The 27,161-nt window shown below is 39.3% G+C and overlaps 1 protein-coding gene across 1 annotated transcript in view; it reads right to left on the bottom strand.

Moving 5' to 3' along the window:
- LOC139675109 (von Willebrand factor D and EGF domain-containing protein-like) overlaps positions 1 to 18,299 on the bottom strand; it is a 176,902-nt gene extending 158,603 nt beyond the window's left edge. The window contains exon 1 of the mRNA XM_071562336.1: positions 18,203 to 18,299. Coding sequence (XP_071418437.1) covers positions 18,203 to 18,299 — 97 coding nt within the window. The remainder of the gene's footprint in view (positions 1 to 18,202) is intronic.
- Positions 18,300 to 27,161: the final 8,862 nt, after the last annotated feature.

Raw genomic sequence — 27,161 nt, 5'->3', positions numbered from 1 at the left:
TCTTCCTTGGAGAGCACTACAGTGCTGATCCCCTGGCTGCCCCATGGCTCATATGACCATCTGTTTTGTGATTTGTATCTTGTTCTACCCAGAGGGAACAAATTAAAGTATACTATGTTGTCTTTGTAGCAACCAAGACTCCCTGCAATAAGGATATTCTTACCTTGTGGCTTACAACAAAATTAAGACCTTATTTTCTGCTGAAGTGGTGTGAACAATCACCAGAGTGAGTCCAGACTTGACCTCGGTTTTCTGCCGGATAATTTTTTTTCTTCTGCTGTCCAATTTGGCTGCTGGGGATTTGACTCACAGGCTGTCATCTGACCTTTCTGCCCATGACTGTAAAATTAATTAAACACACTTCTCTCCATGCATGCTCACTAAATAGACTACCCATTCCAGCACTAGTTAGTACAATGTTCACATCAATATTAACAGAAATTATCTGAATATGGGGCATGAAATTTTAGCACTCTGCCCGCTGCACAAGTCAGCTCATTGTACATCCTCTTTTGTGTCCTATATATGTAGCCTTTTGTCTCCTGTGTCCTTCTGACTTAATTTTATTTTGCCCTCTACTTTCACCTCCATTACTGTGTTATACATGGGCAGTTGGCTATGTGACTTAATCATATCAGCCTCCTCCCGCTGTTTTACTTCAATCATCTCCAACCTTTCTCCACTGAACTGACAAAGGTACTTTCTCCTGTGCCGTGGAAAACATGATCTAAAACAATATGACAGTGTTGGAGTTCTGCATGCATAATTTCAATAACGTCCCATGTAACCAGTCACCTGGCTGGGCTCTTTTAATGAAATCACCCTTGTTATCAGCCTGTTTTCATTCAGTTCTCACAGAAGGATTGCTCACAGCATGAGTCATGCCAGACATTTCAGTATCTCTCGCAGGAAGACAGTAAAGATAATAAAAAGGTCTAAAAGCAGCAAACTCTTTGGAAACACAACATTTAAGAGCAGTCATGCTGCTGATAACTTTCAGTCATTTTGCAGAACATTAAGGAAAATAACAACCAAACCCCCAAAGTAACATTTTGTTCATTAGTACTTTTGTGTTTCTTCCCTCCATGTTTACTTCCATTATGTAACTCTGAGGGTTCGAACTTTATCTTTCATTTTAAGGTCTTCTGCTCTCACTTCTTCTCCAAAGAATAACGGGAAGCTCAGCAGGGCAGGCAAAGTCACTCATGTAATGATGTCAGGCTGGGGACCAGCCCTCTGCCGTGGCTCCAGGGAGGTGGTGCTGAGGGGCGGAGGGAATGAGCCCACCTGCTGCCACCCTTAGAGAAAAGGGTGAACACTGAAACCTCTGTCAAGGGAGGTGCTTTCTGATACCAGTTCCCTCTCATCTGAATAAGAAAGGGAACACTACCACATGCACTCAAGTGTATGCCAAGATCATCTGTTGGTTTTTGCCTGCATGTTTCCCTCCTGAAAAGTACTTTTTTTTTTTTTTGCAAAGTCAGTTGGCAATATCTCCATCATTATGAAGCTTTCCTGGCACTGCATCTGGAGATTGATGGCTGTGAAAATGCAACATATTTAATTTTCTTTTCCTAGACGTGAAGCCAGCTGCTAATGGTTTTCCCAGGGTGAAGCTGGCAGCTGCAGGATCAGGTCTCAAGGCTCTAAAATGTACACTTGCAGGAGAGCCACCTGGGCTTTTGGCTGCTTCATTAGTGCCCATTACTGCTCCTAAGAAAAGATCTAAGCAAAATGGGTCCTGAGCCTTGCTGTAAATTCTGGGGTTTATTTGGGAAACCACAGTCATTAGCATCAGATGGAAGTGATCTCAGTGATCTTGAAATCTTTCTGTATGAAATTGAAACTTCCATTGCCTGTTTCCAAAATCATTTTAAGTCCCACAGTCTAACAGTTTACATTTATTTAGTATTATTCATCTGCATCTTCGAGTCAAATGCAGAAACTAATGTATAAGTAGCACTCTTTTTCTGTTAATTGTGAGTGCTTGCTGAGGACTGAAATAGTGTGAACGCCAGAGCATCATTAGTCTGAGTGAGATGAGACTGTGGCTCTCTGCAGACACCAGACAGCAATAAGTAATCTCCTACAAGTCTTGAATAAAATTGTTATCTAATTCAGTCTAGAGAAAGGCTGTTGGATTCCAACATGTTTATATTTTGCCCAATTTCCTACACTACAAGGAGCAGGGGACTGTGGTGGCTGCCAAGGCCATCCAGGCTATGGGATTGCTGTCCTGCCGCTTCAAGCCCCATGAAGCACTTTATTTTTTTATAAAACCCCTCCTTGATTATAAAGAATGAGGTAGGATTGATCCCTTCTAGATATGTAGACTGCATCATCTTCTGGGAGGTGGAGGCAGGAAAACCACATGGGCTTTGGCAGCTCTGTGTGCTACTTCCAAGATGATTTTTAACGAGGCAGACTGGATGTCTTATCTTTGCTAGAGGAAGATAGACTCACCAGGATGCCTGGGGGGAAAAAATAGGCAGAGCTGTGAAGAGATTCCCCCAGTTTTGTAAGCTGCTGTCAGGCAGAAATCAGGAGGATCTGTATTTGCATTTACATTTTGTGGATTGTTTCACTACAACTTAAATGGGAAAGAGCAAGGCAGAAATGATTGTTTGTGTTGGAATTTCTGAGCGCACCAAAAGGAGTTCATAATCACATAAAATCACTCAAGCACAAATTTTGTGTTGTTGGCACTGACAGAAAATTGACCTTGACACCCACTTGAACAATTTTAAATGGGAGAAATAGGTTCCATGAGCAGAAGTGCTCTAAATCAGAACCTTCCTTCCACAGAGGAAAGTCCTGATTGCTTGATTTCTAACCTAAATTATCAACAAAAAGTATTCATTATTGTTAAGTGGCTGAAAAGTGGGCCCAGATTGTACACCCCTTTCTCCTGTGAGGCTCTGTGGGTTGAATTCTCTCTCCTCAGCTTGTGCCACAAAGGCTTTAGATAAGGAACTGGTGAAGAATAGCTGAACACTGAAAGCTATTATCTCTAAAGACTGATATTTACTGGATTCCTGCTTTCCACCTTTCTAGCTGAGTCACAGAATTTCCTTTGTTGCTGCACATTCATTTTCCTCCTTTTTCTCACAAATACCATTGAATTGAGTATGCACATGCCTTATATACTGTTATCTAGAATTATCTCCAAAACCCCTTTTAAGTCCTGTTCACATACAAATGAGACTCGAGCACTTCCAGGGCCGAGCGGTACTTTAGCAAGCCCAAGATTTAATAATAGAATTGGGTCAATAAAAGAAGGATATACTATCTGATCACAAGGTGAATGTTTCCACTGCAATATGAAATGCTGCTTTCAGTGCTGAAAATACAGGAGAGCAACAGTTAAATTAGTGCCACTGTACAGAGCTCATGTGGATCCCTATGTACATGCTCTAATTTGAGCAAGCAGAGGGAATGACCATTAGGATAATCAGGAGAATGAAGAGCTTGCTTTTAAGTATAGATTAAAATTAATTTGCTTAGTCTAGCAAAAGGAGAGGAGGATGCTCTTTGTGTTGCTGATACAAGCATAGGGAAGGGAACTCTGGGCTAAGGAAGAATGTTGTGAAAATATCTGCTTTAAGAGCAAGACCTGTGAACATATTTGGGGTGGAAAATAGGGAGTTTCTACCTTCTTAAAGGCAAAAATTTAGATGATTCAACCAAAATATCTTTTTACAAGATGGATTAGATATCTGCCTCTCTGGCAAGGAACTTGGAATGAGCAAGAGCAATGGCATGATTTGTACAGGAGGGGCTCTTAGTGTGTAACTGAGGGAGCTCTGCATGGTGGCATTTGTGAATCCTCTTTCCAGTCCATCTTCTCAGAACAGGGGTGTGACCAAAACAAGTCCTCTGCCAAGTGGCAGTCAAAATTTCCAAAGATATGGCCAGCCACACTGGCTGGACAGACAGGTCTATCATGCCAACCTCTTCCTCTTGTGGATATAATACCTGAAAAGCCTCCTGGAAACAGAAAAATAAACATGAAACCTAGAATGTCCCCATCCAGGTTCCTTCAGTCTGTTTGATGAAAGCAAAATATCTGCATATTACTGCAGCTACTGCAGCAGCAAAGCTGGAAGATTCAGGGGATCAGAGAGCTCTGAAAGTTTTGAGATGCAGTTCTTGCCCTCACCCCCTGCAGATTTGATTGAATGCTTACAGGCCACATTATTGTTTATAATATTTCATTTTTTTGATGCAAGAATTTTGAAACCTGTTATCTATTTTGTTATTTTATCATCAATTATTAAATTATTGTTGAGGGAGGTTTATATATTCACCATCTCATCATAAATATCCTGGAATATAAAAATATCTGATTTGTAGACTCCTACTATGAATAAATTAAATTGGATTTATGAGACTCATGGCCTGTTCTCCCTCTGTTCTTTGGAGGGCTTTGTGAATGCGCAATGAGAGCTCTTATTTCTTATTATGGAATTTTATAGCCACCATGTAACTGGGTTAATATAAGAAGTATAAATAAGGATATGCATTTGCCTGTGAGAGGTTTTAATATGGAGAAGAGCATCTGAAGTTCAAAAAATATGAACTGAAGTGCAGACTGTATGTCTTACTCTGTAAATAGGAAGAGAAGCCATTTCAAGTGCTGAAAGAAAGAATGGAAAATGTGAGAAGTGTCCCCTAGGAAAGGTAAAAAAGCCATTGGACCTTTTTTTTGTTTTGCTTTTTAAACCATCATGCTCTCCTCTGCAACTGCATTTTAGTCAACATCCTAAAATGCTGCAGTTGCTCCCTCTCACCTGCTGGTCTCCTGCACAGACTTTCATAAAGTGAATGAAAAGGCACTGAAAGCAAGAGAAGCTGGAAAGATCTAACAGCCAGGAGACTTTGCCCCCAGTAGTTCCTCCTCTTTTTGGTCTACAGGAACTTGGGTGATGCTAATTCATGCAGGCTGAGACACCAACTGCATCCTACTTTTAAAAGACACAGAAAATACTCTTTTTATGGAATCATCACAAGACTTAGGCTGTACTCTCTCCTGAGCATGAGCAACAATAACCCTCATTTATCCCTGTGCCATGTTCTTATCCCTTATATACTTCAATGCTGTTTTAGTAGCATTAAGTGCACGGGTTTGCAGGTGATGCCCATGCACACAAAGGAAGGGAAGGCAGGAGGGTGTTGCCAGCAGATGAGGAAGGAGCCAGCACAGCTGTGCCTGGAGAGAGAGCAGCTGGAAAGGGCTGAGGTGGCCACCAAAAGAGAGAACAGCTGGAAAACCAAAAAAAAAAGGTTTTAAAAGAGGCACACACAAACTGGCTTAACTGAGAGAAGCAGGTGTTGGGTCTGGAGAGGAAGGATTGCCTCGCAGGCTGCAGGAGCAGTAACAGGACATGGGAAGGAGAAAGGGGATACTGTATTTCACACAGGTTGGGGGAAATACCTTTCTGGCAGCTCTGCAGCTTTGGGCTGTAGCAGTAAAAAGCCCTGAGGAAGGGGTTTTGCACAATAGATTTTTATTTTTGGTTTACCTTAAAAGCAGAAAATCATTTTGGAAACCAGCTGCTACCAAAGGGCCACTTCTTCTCTCCACCCTCCTGGGCAGATTCCCATCTGCTGCCAGCAGGATTTGCTGTGGTTTACTGTAGGAATGGGATAGGGGTGAGTTCACTGGCAGGTTGAGTGTAAAGCTCAGTATTTTGGACTAGGTGTTCATTGCTTCTTGTACAATGCTAGAGATGAGAACATTTTATTCTCTTTTTCAGACTTAATAGACCTATTTTTCTTTGGCTCTAAATGTGTAAGCACAATAGGCATTTTAGTTAAAAGGTTAAAAATCACACTAGTCTAGAGGCCTGTTCCTCACTGCTGTACCCATCTTTGCTGCTCTGGGGTATCAGACAGAGCCAGTAAGTTATGCTGTATTCTGCTTTGCTGTGAAATCCAGTCAGATTAATGACTTTGGGGTCACTTGAGATTTACATAATTTATATTGATGACTTGGTGTTTAAAGTGTTTTACAAAATCAGGAAATAAATTGTAGGTTTTATAAAAATATCATAATTAAAAATTGACTTGTACTAACTGTTGGCTTCAGGAACGTGGATGAAATTCAAGTATGAAGGATTGTTTTGCTCAATGAAAACAATAAAAAATCCAGGAGAGTCTTATGATGATAAAAAGCACTTTTTTTAGGTGGTTACATTATCAATCTTTATACAGAGACAAATGCTTCTTGCATTTCTTGTGTGCATATTTATTGACTTCATTGTGACCCACTGGGGAAGGACAACAATATTTTTATTACAGTGAAGAAATATTGTCCCATTCAAAATCAAAGCATGTTCTTGAACCAAGTATAAAACTTCAGAAGGCAGAAATAACTCTGTTTTGATATGTCTTTAATATGACTTAATCATTCCACTATTTAGCAACCTGCAATAAATCTTTCTGCTATGAAAACAGAAGGGAAATTTTCTTGCCTATCCTCACATTAGTAATGCAAATATTAGGATGGTGAATTCTATTTTTCAATAGTTTTATTAAGGAGGAAAAAAATGAAAAAGTATGCAAAGGGGAGTTTCTGATCTGTAAGGCTTGTCACAACATTTTTTTTAATGACAATGGGTTTGAGGGCAGCTGTTACAATGCAAAAATGAGCCAAACTCTGCTCTGTGTATGCCTGTTCTATTCCCAGTGAAAATCAGTGGAGTTGGACAGGACCAAGGACCTTCAATTTAACAGGGTATTACATAAGATCCCCATGTTAAAAATTGGACACACTCTTTCATTTTATTTAGTATCAAACGAAAATTCAGCTGTTTAAACAGAATTCTGAGAAATGCAAAAGGACTGCTAAAAATGCCAACTCCTATTGTGTTGCAGCAGTTAGAGAAGTGAATAAGAAATGCTTTTCCACCTTTTTTCCCTGGAAAATGGGTTTGGGGGGAGATAAAATGTCAAAGTTCCAGACACTGCCCAGGAAAAGGCTGAGCAGGAGCTGAGGATGGGAGCAGCAGTTGTTGGGATGGAGTGGGCAGGGATAGATGATCTATGGCAATAAAAATGGAATTCTACTTAAAGGCTGCTCCTTCTATAGTTTTGATGCTCAGTTTTGATTTGCTTGGTTATCTTACCTCACTGAGAGGCCTGAGAGAAGCCAAAACAGGATGGGAGTTTCTGTGAATAACAAAAATGAGAGCATGAGACAGAAAGGCAGACATGGGAGATCTGTGTAAAGCTTCTTAATGGTAAGCACACCATGGAAGTGGTAACTTACACCCAAGAGACTCAGTGCAGGCCGTGGCTGTCCTACAAATGCTCTTCTGCTTGGTGCTGTCTGTTACTGCCAGCTCACAAGTTTCTCCTCAGCCCTTGGGTTTCAAATCAACAACCACACTGATGAGTTTTCTGGGCCTTTATTTTCCAGTTCCCTGAATTACAGGCTTGTGAAAAAATCATAGATAAAAATCTTCCAGATGCCTTATCTGCATTTCAGAAAGATATAAGTTGTTGGGTTTGCTCTTGAACTCTCTCACAAAATACATCACTAGGGGTCACCAGAAAGAAGCAAAACTTTGTTTTTTTAATCTGGAATGCTTATGAATTTATACAGTGTTTTTCAGCTAATCTTTTTTGAGGGGATAATTTAGTTTTCAAAAACCAGGACAAATTATTTTTCTACAGACAACAGGTTTTTTATTCTAATGAAAATGCCATTATAGAAGGCCTGTGTTAGAAAGAGAAGAAAGAAAAAGGGTTATTTCAGTTTCTCACTCCCATAATTGCATGCTGATACTGAATAGACACTGTGATTTGAAATTTTACTCCAAGGTAAAATAAGATGTTTGCTTTTCTGGTAACCTGTGTCACAACAGCAGCTAATATAGCAGACTGAATTTTAATTTTTCACCTGGGCTAAAACAAAGCAGTAATGACTTGGTTTGGGTAAAAGTTTACTGCAATATCTTCAAGCCCATAATTGTAGAAATATAGGGTACAGCTTTTTCAGAATTTGTTCTGTGCTTGTAAATACATGGCAAGAGGTGATAAAGAGTTTATTCAAGGATGCTTGAAAGGACAGTCTGCTCAGGCAGGAAAAAAAGAATGTTTTGGTATAATTTGGGAAAAAAGAGCAAAGGTAGCATGGGTGGAGTTCAGTGGGGATTTGAGGAGGAATTTGGCTCAGCACTATTTTATTGTCCTTTTATTCATTCTCAGTGCTGAGCAAAGGCAAAGTTTTCCTCCGACTAATCAACCAACAGCTGAGTTTTAACAAAACCTGGGAACAAGTCAAGAAACACATCACTTACCAAAGTACATATATTTCTGCATTTTTCCTGTTGATGTATGCCTGTCATAGGACAAGCCCATGTCCTGCCATAGTATGTGGATGCAGGGAGAGCAGAGACCTGCCTGTGGCCAGCAAAGCTGGGCAGTCCATGCTCCTGCCAGTGCACTTCATACATATTCTCCCATGCTTTGTCTTGTCCTCCTTCAGTTTGGGTAAAACTGATATTCTTTCCCCCCTCCCTTCTTGAATGTATATATTTTATAGCTAATGAAAAAGCACAGGAAATATAACTGTCTCTCGTATTGATTTTGCTTTTATGTAGTGCCTTTTCCCCAAATGGATGCCAGAAGGCACTCTTAAAATCAAACTATATAGAACAATAATTTCTACCAGAATGGAAAAACATGGCAGCAGCTTAACAGAGCACTTTAGTGCTAGGCAACACTTTAAGAAATGAAGGTGGCTTTAAAGAGCAGGAATAAGCTCATGGCCTTGAAGAAGTTATTGGATATGACTGTGGAGCACAATCCAGAGCAGGTTTTCTCACTCCCACCTGCCTCCACTGGGTGTAAGGAATATATTGCCAGTCCCTTACTCAAACTATCTGATATTAGAGAATGGGTGTTCCTAGGCATGTCTTAGAGGCTGAAATATGAAAGTTGTGAGTGCTCTTAAGAAGTCATATTTGATTTCATGTAGCAAATAGCACCCAGCTCTTCACACAGAATTGACTCAAATATATCCATATATCCCTGTCAGGCTGTGTGCCAGTGGGTACCTGCTGCCCCAGCTCCAGGGCCCTTAGCAGAACCTTCCAAAATTCAGCAGTCCTTTGCCTTCAGCAAAATTGTAAAGAAAAATCAAGTTTATCCTTTTTTTTTCCAAATGCAAAATATTCCTTATGATCTCCCTTAAACACAAAGCAATAGGGGTTACAGGATACTCCATGGCTTTCTTTTGGAATGAAAGAACCTTTGAGTGAAAGAGCAGCTGAAAATCAGTGTGTTAGAACATTCTTTTCCAAGCACAAATGAACATAAATAATTCCTTTATACATTGCTGGGGACTCATAAAAAAGTAGCATTGCTGATATTGACATTTACTGCCCCCTTTATTCAGCTTGTTCATTCTTCTAAAAATGTACATTTGGGTTAGAGCTGGGCAAGAATTTTTGACATTGACTATTTTATATGCTGTTAATGAAACTTTTCACAGAAATTTGAAAGTTTTGAGAAGACCTGTACTCTGTTGGTGCAGGTTTTGTATTAGAAGGGGAGGAATTTCAAGGCTTGTGCACTTGGACATAAAGTTTTGATTAAAATAACATGTCTTGATCGACTGAATGGTTATCTACTCATCTAACTGTACTGGACTTGCTTTATTTTTATTTTTTTATAAGTAACATATATATGTTATGCCATAGAATGAAAGGAGTTGATGTCCATCACAGGTATTTATACCTTTACAGGAGATGGACACATGAGAGGCTGACACTGAAGCCCTTATTTCAAGATGTATCTAATTAATAATAAAAGCTGAGGCAGGTCAAATGAGAGATCTAAAGATATTCTCTCTGGCATAATCAATAGACCAGTTCTGAGGGCACTTGTCTGTGACAGAAGAGATTGATCTGGCTTCACTATCCTAAAGCACAACATCTTTCCTGTCAGTAGTGATTAACAAAATATCAGAATATCAGTTAGCACTTTGGTTTTTTCCTGGTTATATCTCAGTGGAAAGGTAAATTTTTAATTGTTTTTAATTTTTAAAGCAATCGGGCAGAAGAAAACCTTTCTGTGTGGATCAGCAGCAGTTGCTCAAGCTGGAATTAGGATATCTTTGGGAAGTCATATAGTCTATAAACTGTTATGCAGATAACCCTAGTGAGGACTGGGCTGTAACGGCAGTGATGGAATTCAGAGGCAAATATCGAACTTAATGGGTGAATTTGTGTGGTGTACTTCTTGTGACCATCATAATTTTTCTCACAGCATTGCTGCAGCTTTAATTGTAGTAACAATTACACGAAGCAGTGGTAACTGTGGTGGCCAAAGTGATGTTTGCTGTGCTTCTGTACACACGTGCCCACCTGTGCTGCCTTTCACAGGATTGCAACATTTTAGTTTTTTTACTCCATTTAGCCCCATTGAAAGAAACATAAAGTTATCTGCTGAAGGGTCTTAAAAAATAAAATCTGATGACAGCACAAACCCAAGACTCTGGGAGATTGCTCGTTTTCCAGCTAATCATTGTATGTACAATTAGTATTTTAAGTCTCTGCCACCAGCTTTTTTAAGAGGTCAAGAAGCTCCTTCCAGTTGAGTTTTTTTGCCTTTTTGAGTGTTTCTGTGCCGGGATCTTTGGAAGCAGCACAGGACTGACCAGGGATGACTCTCCAGGTCCCCTCACATCCTTCCAGCACCTAATGAGGGTGCTTGGTATTCCTGGGAGACAAGCTGCAAGCTCAGACCTAAGGCAGAAGATGGAGTTGTTTGGAAACAGCAGATGAACAATATTGTCAGAAGCAGATTAATGAGAGAAAGTGTCTCCACACCCATGCAGAGTACAGGTAATAGCAAACAGAACAAGAAATGTGAGTGGATAACAGACATTAGGAAGCAGCAGGAATGACTGTGGGCGATTTTCATGACTAAGATGTCAGGTTTTGGGAAAATGTAAAAAAGAAACAAAGAACTGGGGGTAGGCAGGAAATTTATGATTTATGTCAAATCTGTTTGTGTTGCAAGGCAAGAATCATGTCAAGAAGAGAAAACAGTCATAAAATTCCTTTGGGAGATGTACAGGCTGTGCTGGGATCAGAGTCTGCAACCTGAATCCAGCTGTCCTGAAGCACATCAGTGTCTTTAAGCCCAAAGCCCTCACACACACATCAGGGACAAGGATTAAACCTCATCTCTCCACATCCAAGCCCAAGAGCTTCCACGTGGTCAGTCTTTGACTACAATCCCTTAAGGATACACCAAATCTTCTTTCCTCTGAGGTGTGTGGCAGTGGGCAGGACACCTCTGGTCCTGTGTAGGGAGGGACATGGTGTGTGGGCACAAATGAGTCCTGTCTGCTGCTGGTTTGGAAGACATGGGCCCTCAGGTCATGCCCATGAACTTCCATGCAAGGAGGGGAGACAAACAAAATAGATCTTTGCTCCAGACTGGGAATGCTGCAAGCTGCTCCAGCTTTCCCAGTATAACTGATCACAATAGTCTTCTTTTAAATGATCAATTAAGATAACTAGACCAAACATAAGACCAAACACATATTTAACATATATTCACTTTCAATTGAGATAACTAGACCAAACATACATTCAAAAATTAGGAGTGAGACTTCTAAAGGATATTATAGGAGAAAAGAAGCCCAAATACTTCAGGAATATTATGTGGTGTGGATGTCTGAGTCCCACTGGTACTTACAAGACTCTGAGCCAAAAAATTCTGGGGTGGTTATGGGGTAGCTAAGAGAAAAAAAATAGATTTCTTTTACCTTTGTTTTTATTCTGGTTTATACACATTCAGAAAATTACATGTCCACATATTTTAGCACTTGAAAAATTAGTTGTAAGTACAATGGGGCAGAAAATAGCCTTCTCTTCATTTTTGTTGTAGTTCTTGCAAAAGAGAAACAAAGAAATAATTAGATTTCACCCTGTTTATGTCTTTTTTGCTAGCTCTAATCTTAACATATAATAGAAGAACAGAGCAAATGGCTCTGGGAATTTTTATATATTTTTTTCTCTAGTCCATTAAGAAAAGAACACAGCTGATGATAAGGTAGCCTGAGTGAATCAAAGTATCTATGTGTTATTGAGGGAGGCTGAGTCACAGACAACTAGTTTTATAGCATGCCCATAGTTGATTATAAAGTAAATAATTGGAGGAAAGGGACAGTGAAGATGACTAAAGTAATCTCTGAGAGATGTTTGTGAATCTCTCTGTTCTGGTAGCTGGTCCAGATCAACAAATAACACATCTGATGAATGCAGTCTGATGAATGAAGTTTAATAATGCAAATTCTAAAGAATTTTTAAAGTTATTAATAGAAAAAACCAACATTTTAGCTTAGCTATTGAATAAGCTACTGACTGAATTTTACATTCCTTTGCTCTTCATAGAAGTCTGTAGAAAATCAGTGAGATAAAATTCCTTGAAAAGTTTGCATGACAGTCAAACATCAGCAAAATACAATTTTGAATGAAGATGAGAAGGAAGCAGGTGTTGACATAAACCAGTTCTTTCCTGAAAAGGAATTGTCTAGTTCAGATCCCAGGTAATTTTCTGCCTTTACCATTAAACTCATTATAGAGCTATTCAGGAACTTCTGAGAATCCTCTTGTTTTTGTATCATCTTCCAGATTCTTTTTCCACAGACTTTTGTCTTCTGAGACAAACTGAACGTAACTTGATCAGACATTTAGAAAACCGAGAGAAAGTAAAACTGCAAGTCCAGGATGGGAAATGTTAAGCCTTTTCTTGTAAGCATGAGAAGGAAGAAAAGTTGGGGTGTCCACCAGCTCATGGAAAGTGCAAGAGCTACTGAGCTGATGAGGCATTAGTGAGATACTCCATGAGGGGCCTTTGCTGAAACAGTCAGAGACAGTTGAGGTGTAAAAGGCTCCAGCTACCACAGGAGATGCATTATATTATTGAGATGTGCAGATAAATTGCTACCCAGCTCGTGGAAGCTGCTTTGTGAAAAAATGAGGGGAGTAAGTAAACTCAGTTTCAATCGATGGATTAATATAAAACCAGCAAAAGAAGCAGAGCAGGCTGATGCAATCCCTCAGCTATATTAGACAATCAGTTTTTTTCCTTTCAATATGTAGAATATTCCCTTGAGGCTCTCTGTGGATTCCATGCAGTGTGAACACAGCAATCAAAGCAACAGAGGTCAGAATAATCAAAATAAGATGTGTCAGAAAGAAGCAAATGAGTACACACTCTCATTAAGTAAATCTCCTAAGAGCTTAACACACAAACCTCTTCCCTGAAAAGCTGTACAAAGAATTGCATGCACTAACACATGGTTTTATTGGTGTTTCAGATAAAAATATTCTTCAGTCTATTTCATGTTTTTTAGATTTCACCATAAATAATCTCTACTTAAGGCAAAACACATCCTGTATCTACCACCATGAGATTAACAAAGGTTATAACTAAAGGTAAAATACCCTACTTTGAAGAACACTTAACAATCATTAAACAGTCAACTTATGCTGCCAACACTGTTAAAGACAATATTCATTCCTGCAGTGGATTGGGCATCAGCAATGTCCAACACTAAACTTCAGTCTCTCAGGTGACAAGAAAGATGCTTCATCCAGGAAGAAAGCAGCCAAAAAGTCAGAAAAAACCTTCCAAGTCAACAAATTTGTACACAAAATCAGACAAAACATAAACTGGTTGCCTCGAGAACTTTTCCCAACAAATTCTTCAGAGAGGTACAGTACAAACCCAATGAAAAAAATCAACAAAACTGTACTTCCAGAATATTCCCAGCCTTTTGGAGCAGCAAGCTGAGGTCACAAAAAAAAAAAGCGGGAATACATTGGAATGAAAGAACCATTTCCAAAGCCAGAAATATTTTATTTGCCTACAGAACTAGTTGAGGAACAATCAGAAAAGAAATTCAGTCTCTAAGAAAGATGGTGCAGGATTGATTTTTCCTTCTTTTCTTCTACTGTATATGCATGATAAAGGACATACAGCATTTTGAAAAGTGAGTAGGTCATTTCCCACTGCATTTAAAGGGGATTTGGGGAGAATTTTAAGTACTGACCACCTAAAATATGGTAAGCAGTCAAAACCCCACCAAAAATACTTGGTGTCCACTTTACCTTGTGTTTAGCTGTTTGACTTCAGAGATCACAAGGAAGATGGAGAGAGGTCGAGCACTTTTATTACGCTCCAATTTACTATATTGGCTTTTGCTCCAGTTCTGAGCTGTGCCACAGTTAATGGGGCTGGGTTGTGACTCAGGAGGCCTCGGTACAGATCTCAGCTTCAACAAAGGGTTTTCTGCATGACCTTGAGCCACTTCACGTCCCCATCCCATCTGTAAAACAAAATGATGATGCTTCCTCTGTGCAGAAATCTGTCTTGACACCTTAGGAACTAACACTGATTTGTCTTGACTGTGCACAGCTCCTATCGATTGCAGAGGAACCTGGAGGTACACAATACTTCTTGGGATTTGGCATCTGGAGACAAAATAACTTTGAGGAACTGGGCCATTAAAAGAAACATTTTGGCCATGAATGTCCTATATTGTTATGAGCAGTGTCTAATATATTGATCCTCAATTTTAGTGCAGAGCAGAGTAATAAATAGCTGGTAAGGAGTTTATATCATTGGCAGGTCAGTGGGAAATAGGCAAATCCTTGAGAGATGCAGTTGAGAGGCAGCCCTCTCACACCAAACTTATTTTTAAGTCTGTAAAACTTTGAAAACAGTCCTTAATTTTTATCAGAAGATTAAAAGACAAATGCATGAGCAAACAAATATTCCTCTGCTAAATTTTAAAATTGTAAAATACAATAGTGAAGTACTGATAGAGCTCTGGAGAGTGACAAACACATTCACTGCAAGGTGAAAGAGGTTCCCTCATTCCTTGACTGCAACAGCTCCTATTTTTGCCTTATGAATGAACATAATTTTGCCTTCTTTATGAATGAACTACCAGCTATGAATGAACAAAACCCTGATGTGCTTTTTCAAGTAAAAATGAGTGGGACAAAAAAGTTATCAGCAAACAGAAAGAATTGTAAACCCTCTGCTTCACTTTGACAACACAAAATCAGAAAAATTTAGATTTCAATCTTAGTTTAAAAAGCACAAACTCTAGGGGGTGGCATCTGTGTCCATGGTAGGGGTGTTGGAATGAGGTGATCTTTGAGATCACTTCCAACCAAAACCTTTCTGTGATTCTATGAAAATTGCAGTCAATGAGGCCATTGGGGTACTTCATAATGACACATCTTGAGAGGAAAATAAAACATTAACCCGTAAGCAACTTTTTATAATTAAAGATTGTTTCTCTCCCTTTAGGAGTTGTTCACCATGGCCAGGGAGTCTTGATTTTACTTCCATAGGAAAGTATTCAGTGGGGTTTTCTTTGTTTGTAAAAGTCTGTTGTGCTTTCCACAGAGCAAAGAGATGGAGCCAGAGTAATCCCAGTGTAATTTCCAGAGGCACAGGAACATCCCTGCCCAAACCACTCATGACCTTAGAGCTTGATCCCTGCAGGTTGTTTCCAGGCCAGATACTGGGGATCCCCTGGGGGTTTTCACACTGTTTCTGTGCTCAGGGACTCTGAGGGAGAAAGGAAACCCTGGGGCTCTGGGGGTTGCTGGGGAGCTGGGTGGCATATTTGAGGTCTGGCCAAGGGAGGGGAGAGTTTGTCATCTGTGGTAGATACTTGAAGAAGATGGGAAAGTTTCTGAATAGCCTGAATTGTTTCTTTGGAAATTCTCACAAGGAAATGTTTTCTGAGGTCCAGCTTTCAGCATGGACAGTCCATGGCCCTCGAGTTTTACAGCAGGAGCTTTCAGTGAGATCATGGGTTGTTTGTGGGTAGAATACAAAGCAAATTACATACTCTGATTTTCATTTCATATGGAAAGAAAGACTGGGGCTTAGAAAATTGCAAGGCATACTGAGTGATTTTTGCCATACTAGGCTATTCCCATTAACTTCCTTAAATCAAACTCTTTGGATCATTGGAGAACACACTATCTTTCCATGCTGTAGGCATCTAACCTTCCCCTGACACCATCCTCTCTCTTTTTCTCTTTCTTCACCTCTGGATATGCTTAATTTTTTTATGTGTTTCAGAGTTGAGGGAAACCCACAGGAGTGAACTTATGATCAATTAATTCTATCTGATTTTACTACATATTAGTAGTAGGTTTACTTTGCAGTGAAGCTCCAGTGGATTTTGTGAGCTTCAAGGATGCCTTTGCAGGAAACTCATATCCAAATTAAAAACTTTCAATTGTATATTCTGAAAAGGTTCCAGAGGGGATGGGAAGCAATTTCATCTCATTGGTGATGTTACAAGCAACTATCTATTTTAAGATAAATGTTTTTTGTCTAGAATACCCCTGTAAAAATCTATTGTCTTTTTCTTTTGATTGACTTATTTACAGAATTTCATCTGAGAAAAGTCTGACAAGCTCTGTTGTGTCAGCCCTCCCACATCTATGATTCACTGAGTTGCTTTTGTCCCTGATGCTTTTCTTAATCTTCTACCAGAGAGCAGCTACGGATGTTGTTGGTAACTCTTTTGTGTTTCTGAGACACAGGAAATGATGGAAAAGCCCACATATTGAAAATATCCTCAATAATTGGGGGCTTCATTACCTAAAATAAGACTGCAGAAGATTGATAAAGTTCTTTCTTGGTCTGTTTCATCTTCTCTCTCTTAACGAGGCATTTGCAAAACCCTTTTTGGTCAGACATTCCTTATTCACCATTAAATTCTCATGGGATTAGTAGGTTTGTAAGAGTACAAAAACAAACAGCATATGGTCCTGTTAATATCCTTATGATGTCACAACACAAGCTGTCAGAATGTAAACTTCTTTTGAGCAGTTTCATTTACTTCAAGTTCACACTATGAAAAAACACTCCACAACAAGAAGAAGCCTCCCAAATCCTTATGCATCACCTAAGAGACAGCTAGTTCTAAATTCTTGGTTTGTATTCCCAGTTTAATAAGGATGTCTACATATGTTACCTTCAGTAGAAAAATACAGTGGCGAATACAGTTCCTCAGTTACCAGGAGTTAAAAGGTCATTTCCCCTTGATGAAAAGCTTGTTCTATCAGATAAGTAGCTGCTACACTCCATAAAACTGGCAACCCTTCAAAAGGTTTCAGAAATTAAAGACATTGTTTGAAGATAAAGGCGATAAGGTCATTTGCTTTGTGTTTAGTCCTGCAAAACTTTCTGGGTGACCCTGTGATATTCAAGTGAAAAGGGCTTTAAATTGTTTTATCTTCATGGAGCTAATGAGTGCTGGCTGACAATCACTGTTAAGACTAGTTGGAACTCTATTAGAATTAAATTTTGTAAAATAAGGCAACATATTTCCATTAAGGGGGAGTGCCTCCCTGGAGTTTGCTAAAGCCGAATCCATAATCACTCTCAGCACTGCTCTCTTGTCTGACTGCTTTTCTCAGTTTCTTTTATTAACTCTGTTTTCACTAGTTGAATGCCTTACATGATTCTCAATGTATTTCTACAGTCAATTAATAAAGCTGTATAAACAAGCCACATATGTAAAATCTATGTCCTCTTCAAACTCTATGCCAGAGTGAAACAAGCCTCACATTTAATGTGTACAGTAGTAGAGAAATTACTCATGAACTTTTTATTGCCAGAGGCTGTATGGCTGTGTATTATTATATGTGTAATTAAATAATCTATAATGTTGCTCTGATATATGGTGTATATAAGTCTTCCCTAGAGGAATAGATTTTCATTTTAATGTTTTTTTTTCTTTTATGGTTCATTTAATATATTCCATTTATGGGTAAATATTGTGTATATTCTTTAAATAGTTGAGGGGGGTGGTGGTGTTCTAGTAGGAAGTAAGAAATTTCACAGATCTTTAATTTAAAATAAAAAAATAAAATGAAAAAGGATAGTGAAAGTCCTGTAATCATCCACATACATCGTGTTCTACAAACATGCTTGGTTATCACTGTGACCTTCTTCATTACCTTAGTTGTTTATTTTAACCTTACTAACATTCTATTTTGGAGACTCTTTCTAATAATAGCCCTCTATCACTCTAATCTGCATTCAAAAGTAAATGTAAGCAAGACCATCTCAGTTTAAAATACACATGAACTCATCACCCAAGCGATTATCAAATAATTAAAAAGTACGAAATCCTTACCAAAAGTCGCTGACTCTGCGCTAATGGCCAACAAGGGGATCCAGCAGAGGAAGGCAACAAGTTGGAGAGGCTGATGGAAAGGAAAGAGCTGCTGCATAGTGTCCAAGGTAGGTTTATCCATTCATCTGCAGCTGCTTACAACTTAACTTTCAAGTCCTAAACTTTGCAGGAAAAGCCATCAGCTCTCCTGCCTGTTTCAATATTATTTTCTTCCGCTCTTCTCAATCCACTCTTTTGGAGAGAGTTTAATGTGTCATTAATCCCAGAATTTCCAAGAGGAAAGCCCTCCAGCCACACACCCACCACGCTCACCCCCTCCCACAGCCCAGCAGAGCACACGTGTCGGTGCAGCTGCTGCAGCTGCCGGGATTTACCCACGCGGTAACACACCCGAGGGTGAGGACAGCCCGGACCTCGGGCTGGGGGGTGAGCCCACTCAAATTAGGGAGGGAAACCAAACGTGCCTGCTCGTCAGGATTTTAAAGCAGGCAGCACTAACTTCAGATTATTGCACTCATATCTGTGTTTGTATGTGCTGGCCCTGAGAAATGAGATGCACTTTTCAGAGTGTCGTCTCACTGGCGATGGTGACAGAACAGAAGACAGAAGCAAAAGCCAGGGAAGGATTCCATCACTCAGGCTGCTCAATCACATTTTACCGAAGTTTGGACTCATTGTGAAATGCCCTTTTGCTGCCACGTGGGTCCTTTGTGCTACTTCCAGTCAGTGTGAACTGAGTTTATTGTATGGCAATGCATATTCCCAGCTCAATGCAGAACTTGAGGAATTTGCTATCAAATCACATCATGGTGTATTATTTAGAAAATATTGCATCCCCACCCACTGCTCAGTGGTTTCCATATCTGCCAACACTCCTATTCTTTGACTTGGCGGTTATTTTGTGTCTGCTTGTTTAAATGAGGATATTGTGAATTATCTGATAAGAGAGTAATATGCAAGACTGTAAACATTCCACACAAACCACTGTGAGAAACATTTCATGGAAAAGCATACACAAAGCTGTTAAAATTGATTTGCACTACAGCCAAGGAGTTTAAATTGTTCTTCATTTGGCTTAACTACATTCCTTGAGGAGTTTTACCACTGGATTCCCTTTGGGGAAATATAGGCTATTTAAGAAAGAACTTCTAAAACTTTTTTCTGAGTTTTGATTTTGGATTTTGATGTTGCAAAATCACTCCTTTTAGTAGCCTCGTTGGATTAGTCATCTCACTGGACTTGTAGCCCTTTGGGACCCTTTGTGAGTCTTTCCATTGATTTTACTGATATTTAGAGTATATTCTTTCAAGATCATTACGAATCAAATATTTCTGATTTTTTAAATAAAAATCTCCATCCTTTTTTTGAGTACAAATATATTCAAGAAAGAAATTAATTTGTTTTTAACAGCATCCAATTTCCACTTTTATATAGCTTTCTCAGTTAATGCTTGAATTTATTTGTGACAGTTTCTACATCCTGGTAGGGGTCCAATCTTCCTTTGGCTCTAAATTTTGGTCTAAAAGGCATAGTTCTGAGTTTGGTTGAGGATTGAGAGCTATCCTTGCCAAAATATTGGCAACTGAATGCTTGCCACAATGAGAGCTTGCCACAAACAATCCAGTCTTTTATTGTTTTTTTCTATACAGAAAACAAAATTAACCAGGTTAAAAAAAGGTAAGTGATAGGTGTTCAGGGCAATAGGAGAAAAGGGACAGTTTTGTAGACTTGCTTATCCCCTTATCTGTTTTCTCCCTGGGCAGGTTTTAATCAAGGGGAGCCTTTGAAAATGGTAAAGATGAAATGGAGCTTCCCATTGTCTCAACTAAGAAGCTTCCCTGGGTTAGATATGTCTCCCTTCATTTCAGGAAGACAAACAGTGCCAGGTCAGGCAATAAAATGCAAATATTCTCTATCTCCCGTTCTCCCACCCCAGGACAAGATCTCACAGAAGCCACTAAAAATAGTGAACACCACTTTCTGCCTCCCCCCAAACATCATTCTAAAAAACAATGTGAAACTAAAACCATGGAGAACCTTCACAAAAATATTGGAAAATACTCTCACAGTTTCCACACCATTAACCTGAACAAGAGGAGAGCCTGAAACTCCTCAGAAAACTGGTGTAGTCAAGTGTGAGTAGTGAATACTCAAAACAATTCACTTCACTGTCTGTACAAACCCCCAACACAACACTGAGGCCCCTACACCAATCCTTCTGGTATTAAATTAATTTTCAATGCTGGGGATGGAGACAGGGAGTCAAAACAAGCCAAAAGTCACAGCTGGAAGCTGGCAGCAGCATTTCAAACTTGGCCAAAACTTGTCTGATGGATACGCATGTAGGTATTCAGATGTCTTCACTTTGTAAGCAAGAGGCAGTATCTGCCTGAAAGCTCCCAGTGGGTGGGATGGGGATGGGCTGGGGGAGCTGGGCTGGCTCTGATGGAGGGGTCAGGGCAGCCCAGGGAGACAAGCAGAGGTAGCAGGAAGGCTGTGGGAACAGTATTAAGAACAACAATCTTTGCTTTTTTCTTCAAATGCAGAACAAAACTTCAGAATGGGACTGAATGACAACATAATGACAAAAATGCAAATAACTTCAAGGCCTCCAAAGATGGGACTTTTTGACACTTTGTTCCAAGCATGAAGTGTTTGGGGTCCTGAGAAGTGTAGGAAAGTTGCACACAGAAGGTCTGGGTTGTAGTGGAATTTTGAGTGATGAATCCCATCACTCAGATACTTCTGAAGGTCATGTGGAAGTGTCTGTCTACGTGGGACCTCCCAGGAGGAGAGGAGAGGGAGAAGAGGTATTCCATGTTCTGCTTTTCAAAAATTGAGCGTGGCTGGCACTTTGCTTTTACACTTTTGCCAGCAGGCAGCTGTACCATCCCTCATTTCCTTCTTCTTCCTATGAGGAATACCCTTACTGCAAGGCTGTCCCCTGGGGTGGCTTTCTAGGCAGAGAAGAGATTTTTTATTCATGGGTGACATAAAGAGCATGACCCTGCCTGTACACACACTGTCCTGGTAGGACAGAGTCCTTCAGAGGGAAAAGACATCTTCATTGAATAATAAAATCTTTTTTAAAAGTCTGAATTTACACATTCTCACATGCAAAACCCTCCTCTGCCCATTTTTGCTTGCTTGCTTTCTTTTTATATCTGACTGAAAATATCTGCCAAGTCCAGCGACAAGAAATGCACTCACTGAGCTCCCAGGGCAGTCCTTTCTCCATTGGTATGGACTAGATGTGTCCACTGGCACTTCCAATCCTTTCTGCAGCTTCCAAGCAGGTGAAAATTTGGCATAATGGATTTTATCCAAGTCCCAGCAGTCTCCAGTAAGGACTCCTCTCCTCAAAGAATTTTCTTAAAAGGCATGACAAGGGGTTCAGATCTGGTATTCTCTCTCTCTCTGTGTTGTTGCCTTTTATTTATTTTAGTCATTTCTGCCCATATATTTGAGACAGATGCCAAACACACTCAGCATAACAAATGTACAGTATTCACACACCCTGTTAGTCCAAACTACTGCTCTTTACCTCTTATTTCAAGACTGCACAGGTAAGTGACATGGAATAGGAAGAACTTCATCTCAGCTTATGCCCACTTTGGGGAAATAATCAGTGGCCAGACAGTGGTTGGAGCTTGTATTTTCCTCTGTTTTGTGTTCTTGTGTACAGAGCACAGCATTTCTGGCTCTTCAGAAAATAAGACAAGTTGTACATATAATTTACAGGACCAAGCTCTTCATTTAAGTGAGGACTAGTTGTGGTTTTCACAGTAATAATTCATTATACATAAACATATCCCCTTTTCAGAACTCTGGGAGTATAGGGAATGATTTCTACATTAGATCATTTGGTGTGTTTATCTTTTAGCTTCTAATTCACTTGTGGGAGGGAGAATTCTGATGGCTTTCAGAGTATCACTCCTCATTAGCCAGTGAGCCAAACTGTGGGATTTCAAACTCTAAAGCAGAGATAAAATGAAGAAACCTAATGACTATATCCAGATATTTCAAGAGTAGGAAGAATGTGAGTGCTTGGGCTCTGACACAGCATAAGTGAACCTATCAAAAGTATTGAATCAGTTCCTTGTAACCACACTGCCCCTTGACATGGATCAAGGTTGGATGTGATCCCTGAGCTGACCTGGTGCACCCATAGCTCTGTGTGTGCAGGGCCATGAACATCTGTTTTGGCTCTTCACTGTTTTGCTAAGAATGCTGCTCTAGCCATCAGACCTTTAGCTGGGTGCAAGGTGCTCTTATTAAATTTGCATTGTGCACCATCAGTGCCCTTCTTGGGTGGACAGCTCTGCCAGGGCAGGTGAGTTATACATGAGCCAAGCACCCTGTGGACTCCAGCACGCAAGGCACAGTCCTGTGGGATGTGTGAATTCTCCATATTTGTTCCTTATTTGGTGGAAAACACCAAATTATTGCAGAGATGTCAAGGTAAATCACATTGCAATTCACCTCTGCTCCAGAATGCTCCAAGACATATCCAAGACAACGGCTACTGTTGGTCAGCAGCTCAAACCCAAAACTGATTATTCCATATGAAGAGATTGACAATTACCAAATATTCATAAAAAATTACATCCGTGTATAAACTGTAAATATTGGAACTGGTTGGACAGTTCTCATCAGAATCCCTTTGCAAAAAAGGGTATGATTTCCATAAAATCAGTATGAAAAAGAAATATTTTTTAGAAAATTTTTTTGTGTGTGTCCCTAGATCAGCTCCGTATTTATTTCACTTTTGTGAGCTGCTCTGGTTGCCTGAATTCCTTCTAAAAAGAATTGCTTCAGCCTCTGCAAACATCATTTCTTGTGCAACTTAAGTGATGTGGATACACAATTAAACAAACAAACCTAATTTTGATTGTTCTTCTGCAAAATTAATAACTATAGAAGTAGTTTTTAAACTCTTCTTTGCCTCTTCTCCCTAAGTATTGACTTATCTTGTCTCAATAACAAGAAAGGGTCAGAGAAATGGCTACTGCAAGCCTTGATAATGGACAGATAACACCAATACAAAAAAAATCACTAATATTCAGGAAATTTAGAAACTGGATTTTCTCACTGAAGAACTTTCCATTTAGGAAAGAGTTTCCTTTGAAATGGCAGCAGAAAAATATTCCACAGGAGTTTTTCATCAGTATTAGCAGTAGAAAGGCATAATGTGGAAAGGTGTTGCTCCTACTTTGAACCATTTCATTCAGACTTTCCAAGGAACCTTTCTTTTTGAAGAAATCAAAACCATGAAGGGCAACCAGCACAGTGCCAATCCCCTCCTAGATGTCCCAGCCAGGAGGAATAACGAGAATCAGAGCAGAACCACCAGGTTTAGTAGTAAAAGGTGGGGATTTGGCTTGATTAAAACCAGACCACAACCTCCATTAAAACTGACTGTGCACATGTCTGTCATCTCTTCTTTCATCCTCCTTTTCCATCTTGGCCATTACAATTTGATCTCGTAACAGAGTCTGTGTGAGCAGACCTTGTGTTCAAAGAGAGCTTGATTTCTGCAAGTGGCCTTGGCAGGGCTCCCCTCCAACAGACCTGGTGGTTGCCTCTACTGCTTCAACACAGCTGTTGCCTTTTCAAGTCTTTCAGACTGCTGAACAGGCAAGGGATACTAGAAGAAAATTTAAAAAACCACATATAGCTGTATTGAAAATATGATATAAATTGTATAAAAATATTTTAAAAGTTTGAAATGCAATTATTGCAGTGTAGATCACTCCCCTGATTTGGTGCAATTGCTTTTCTGCATTCATTCAAGAAAGAAAAATATTGCAAATAATTTTTTCCTTTCAGAGATGACAGGTTAATCTAAGTATTAATGGGAATATTCCTCACCATCAGATGAGCTCTAAAGAGTTAACTTTGAGAGACAGGCATCCCCCCAGAATTAGGAAGAACAGTTAGATTCCTCCACAGGATGCTCACCATCATTTATAGTTTTAGGATCTCTGAGAAATCTCCTGGAGAAACCTTACTGCATCACTGTAGAGCAAATCCAGCCATATAAATGCACTTTTAAGATTTCCCCTTTTCTTCCTGCCCATGTCATGCACAAATAGGAAATGAGGTTTAACAATTTTGTTAAAACATTTGCAATTACAAATAAGAATTTTATGTCAAGCTCACAGTGACATATGTTTCACTTTATAACCTTATCACAGAGTAGATTGCTTTGGAAAAGACAGAGATTTATTCTGAAACATTTTTTCTTTCATCTCTTTATAGTTCTTTTGATGATTTTAAATGTTTGTGCTATTGGTACTTACATACAGTAAATGATAAATGATATATTATAACAACAACTACATGAAGCTGAATTGCTTTCTTTACTGAGTTTAGTGAATTTACTGCCTTGAAAGGTAACAGATTGATAGCACTAGTGAATTAAATCCTCTCTTTATCCCCAGAACAAGTATAATATGGGCATTGCAAATCTTTTCCAGGCCTATAAATCAGCCATGGCATCTCAACTATCATCCACAGGGACATGCTGCTCCCTGCTTTTCCCTTCTGCTTTTTGTTAGAGCTCCTTTAGGGACTTCACAAAATACATTAATCTTAATAAGTAAAGGGAAGTGGTATATATCATAAGCTTCCATTTTTCTGTATTAAGCAACAATTATAAACTCTTCATATGAGAAAAGGTATGTGAGAAATATATGAGTTGGTGGTTGGTGTTGCCTTGGAAGGTACAGCAGGAGCTGCTGAGATACAGGACATGAACAGCCTAATCCAGCCATGGGTGGGAGACTCCTCCACCTCTTACAGACACTGTTTCCAAAATCTCTGCTTCTTCTATGACTGTTATACTGTCATAAACATCTAAGTGGCCACCTTGAAAATATCAGAAACTAGAGAAACGTTGGAAATACAGTCCTGTGTTCTCTCAGATGTATTTACTCTGTTGCTCTCAGTGAAGTTAATCTGATTTATACACATCACCCCATGGGAAAAGCAAGTTTCCAACAGAGCTCAGGAAGACCTCATAGGAGCTAAGGGTCAATTTATAGCCAGCCCAATAATTTATTTTCCACAAGGTTTCCTCTGTTCAGTATTCTCAACCAGACATTTTGCAATTCTGGTTTTTCATCTTTTGAGGCAGGTAAAAATCAATTCATTACTGGCTTTTTCTGAAGAAAATTGTGTGGAGGGAAAAGCAGGTGTTAAATAAAAACAGAAGCACTCCAAACACATTATTTCAGCTCTTATAAATAACAGTTGTCTCTTAAATTCATCTCTTGTGAAGAAATCTCATCTAATTCCACTACCTTTGAAACCCTAGGAATATAAAATTAATGGAATAATATTTATTGTTATAGACCAGTAACGTTTTAGAGGAAATGAAGGTTCTAGAATAGGTTTTATTTCATGAGGTTGTTTTGGTTTTTTTTCACCAAGGTAAGCATTCATTCCAAATATCACATAAATTGGAATCATAACTCTACATTACAAACCCGTGTGACTTTCTGGGCAGTAGATAATGGGCTGCTCTTAAATAATTGTGTTGCTGTCTGACACCATACACAGACCTCCCTCAGGCAATTTTTTGAATGATTCCTTTCTTTTTGCCCAACTTTTCTCTTTATTTTTGTTTATTTTGACATTTTCACTACCTCCTTTTGGATTAGCTGTTCTTAGCCATGTTTTCAAGGGTCATTTCACCTTCAGTACAATGAAGGTGAAGGTGAAATGACCCTTGGCTTCTAATATTTGTAATTCAGATCTTGCCTACAGTCAGTTATTTCCATTGTTCCCTTCACCAGTTGCTTTTTCACCCTTTCAGTTTTACTGGCAACATGAGATCTGCTATTAACCACCCAAAAATTCTATTGTTGCTGCTTCTGAAAGTTCATGAAAACAGCACAAATGAAAGAGAGATAATATTCTGGTTTTATTTTTTATAGTGGTTCAAACCAACGCAGTGCAGGTGCGTGAAATTAGTGGGCTATCACAGCTGATCTTATAAAAGTGTTATTTATTTATATAAACCAAAGAAAAATATTTTTATTCTATTAGAGACTTTAATAACATTTACCTGTTTGGATTTCAGAGCACCAGTGTCACATGATAGGTTTTACACAGCTGACTGCCTGTTAATTGAATCCTCTAATTCAGCTTCTAATTCTACATTTTAATGGTTGAAAGCCCATTAAAGCAGCTATTTCTCTAATAGCTGTGTGGAAAAGGTGATATTTGTTGTTTCATCCTGACTAACTTTTCCCCTCATCCTTGGCTGAGTGGAGTGATGGGGCTGCCCAGACCTTTCAGTTCGAGTTTGGTGCCAGAGCAGCACAAAGCACATTTTCAGAATTATCTCACAGACCTGCTCTGTGTTTGTTACCCACAATAAACCACTCACATGGTGTTTCCCATTAACTCATATCACTAGACTAATATCATTGATTAGCCTAAAATAATGGTCAGCATTCACAATACTTTCAAAAATCAAACCAAACCCTTTATCTACCCAGCTAGAAAATCTGGATGAAGCTAAATAAGTTCTCAAAATTGCACAGGAGGAAAGAAAACTTTTTTTCCCCCCCAGCATGCCCAGAGCTTTATAAAATTCTGGTCAAAGTTGAAGAAGACTGGGTTACAAGACACTTTCTCTGCAGCTATAAATAAAGAAGCAGATGTTTGCACCTGCCAGATTTGCTTTTGCCTTCCATGCTGCGAGCGTGTAATCACTGCAGGTAATGGCATCTCGCTGAAGAGTTAACTCAATAAGGAGCATTAGGGGACATGGAGCTTATGATTCATTTTGTTACAGCATTTTGTTATACACTTAGAACTGACTCAATATCAATGGCTAAATTATGACTAAATACCAGTGGCTAAGTTATCAAGGTATCTGATTTTATAACTCTATCTAAATGTGCTTTGTTCTTTTGTAGGCTCACTAATGTATTGCAAATTGTTCATT

This window comes from Pithys albifrons, chromosome 8, assembly GCF_047495875.1.
Source record: "Pithys albifrons albifrons isolate INPA30051 chromosome 8, PitAlb_v1, whole genome shotgun sequence".
In the NCBI taxonomy this organism is placed as follows: Eukaryota; Metazoa; Chordata; class Aves; order Passeriformes; family Thamnophilidae; genus Pithys; species Pithys albifrons.
Note: the sequence above shows the minus strand (reverse complement) of the source record. Positions and strands in the feature narration are given on the sequence as shown.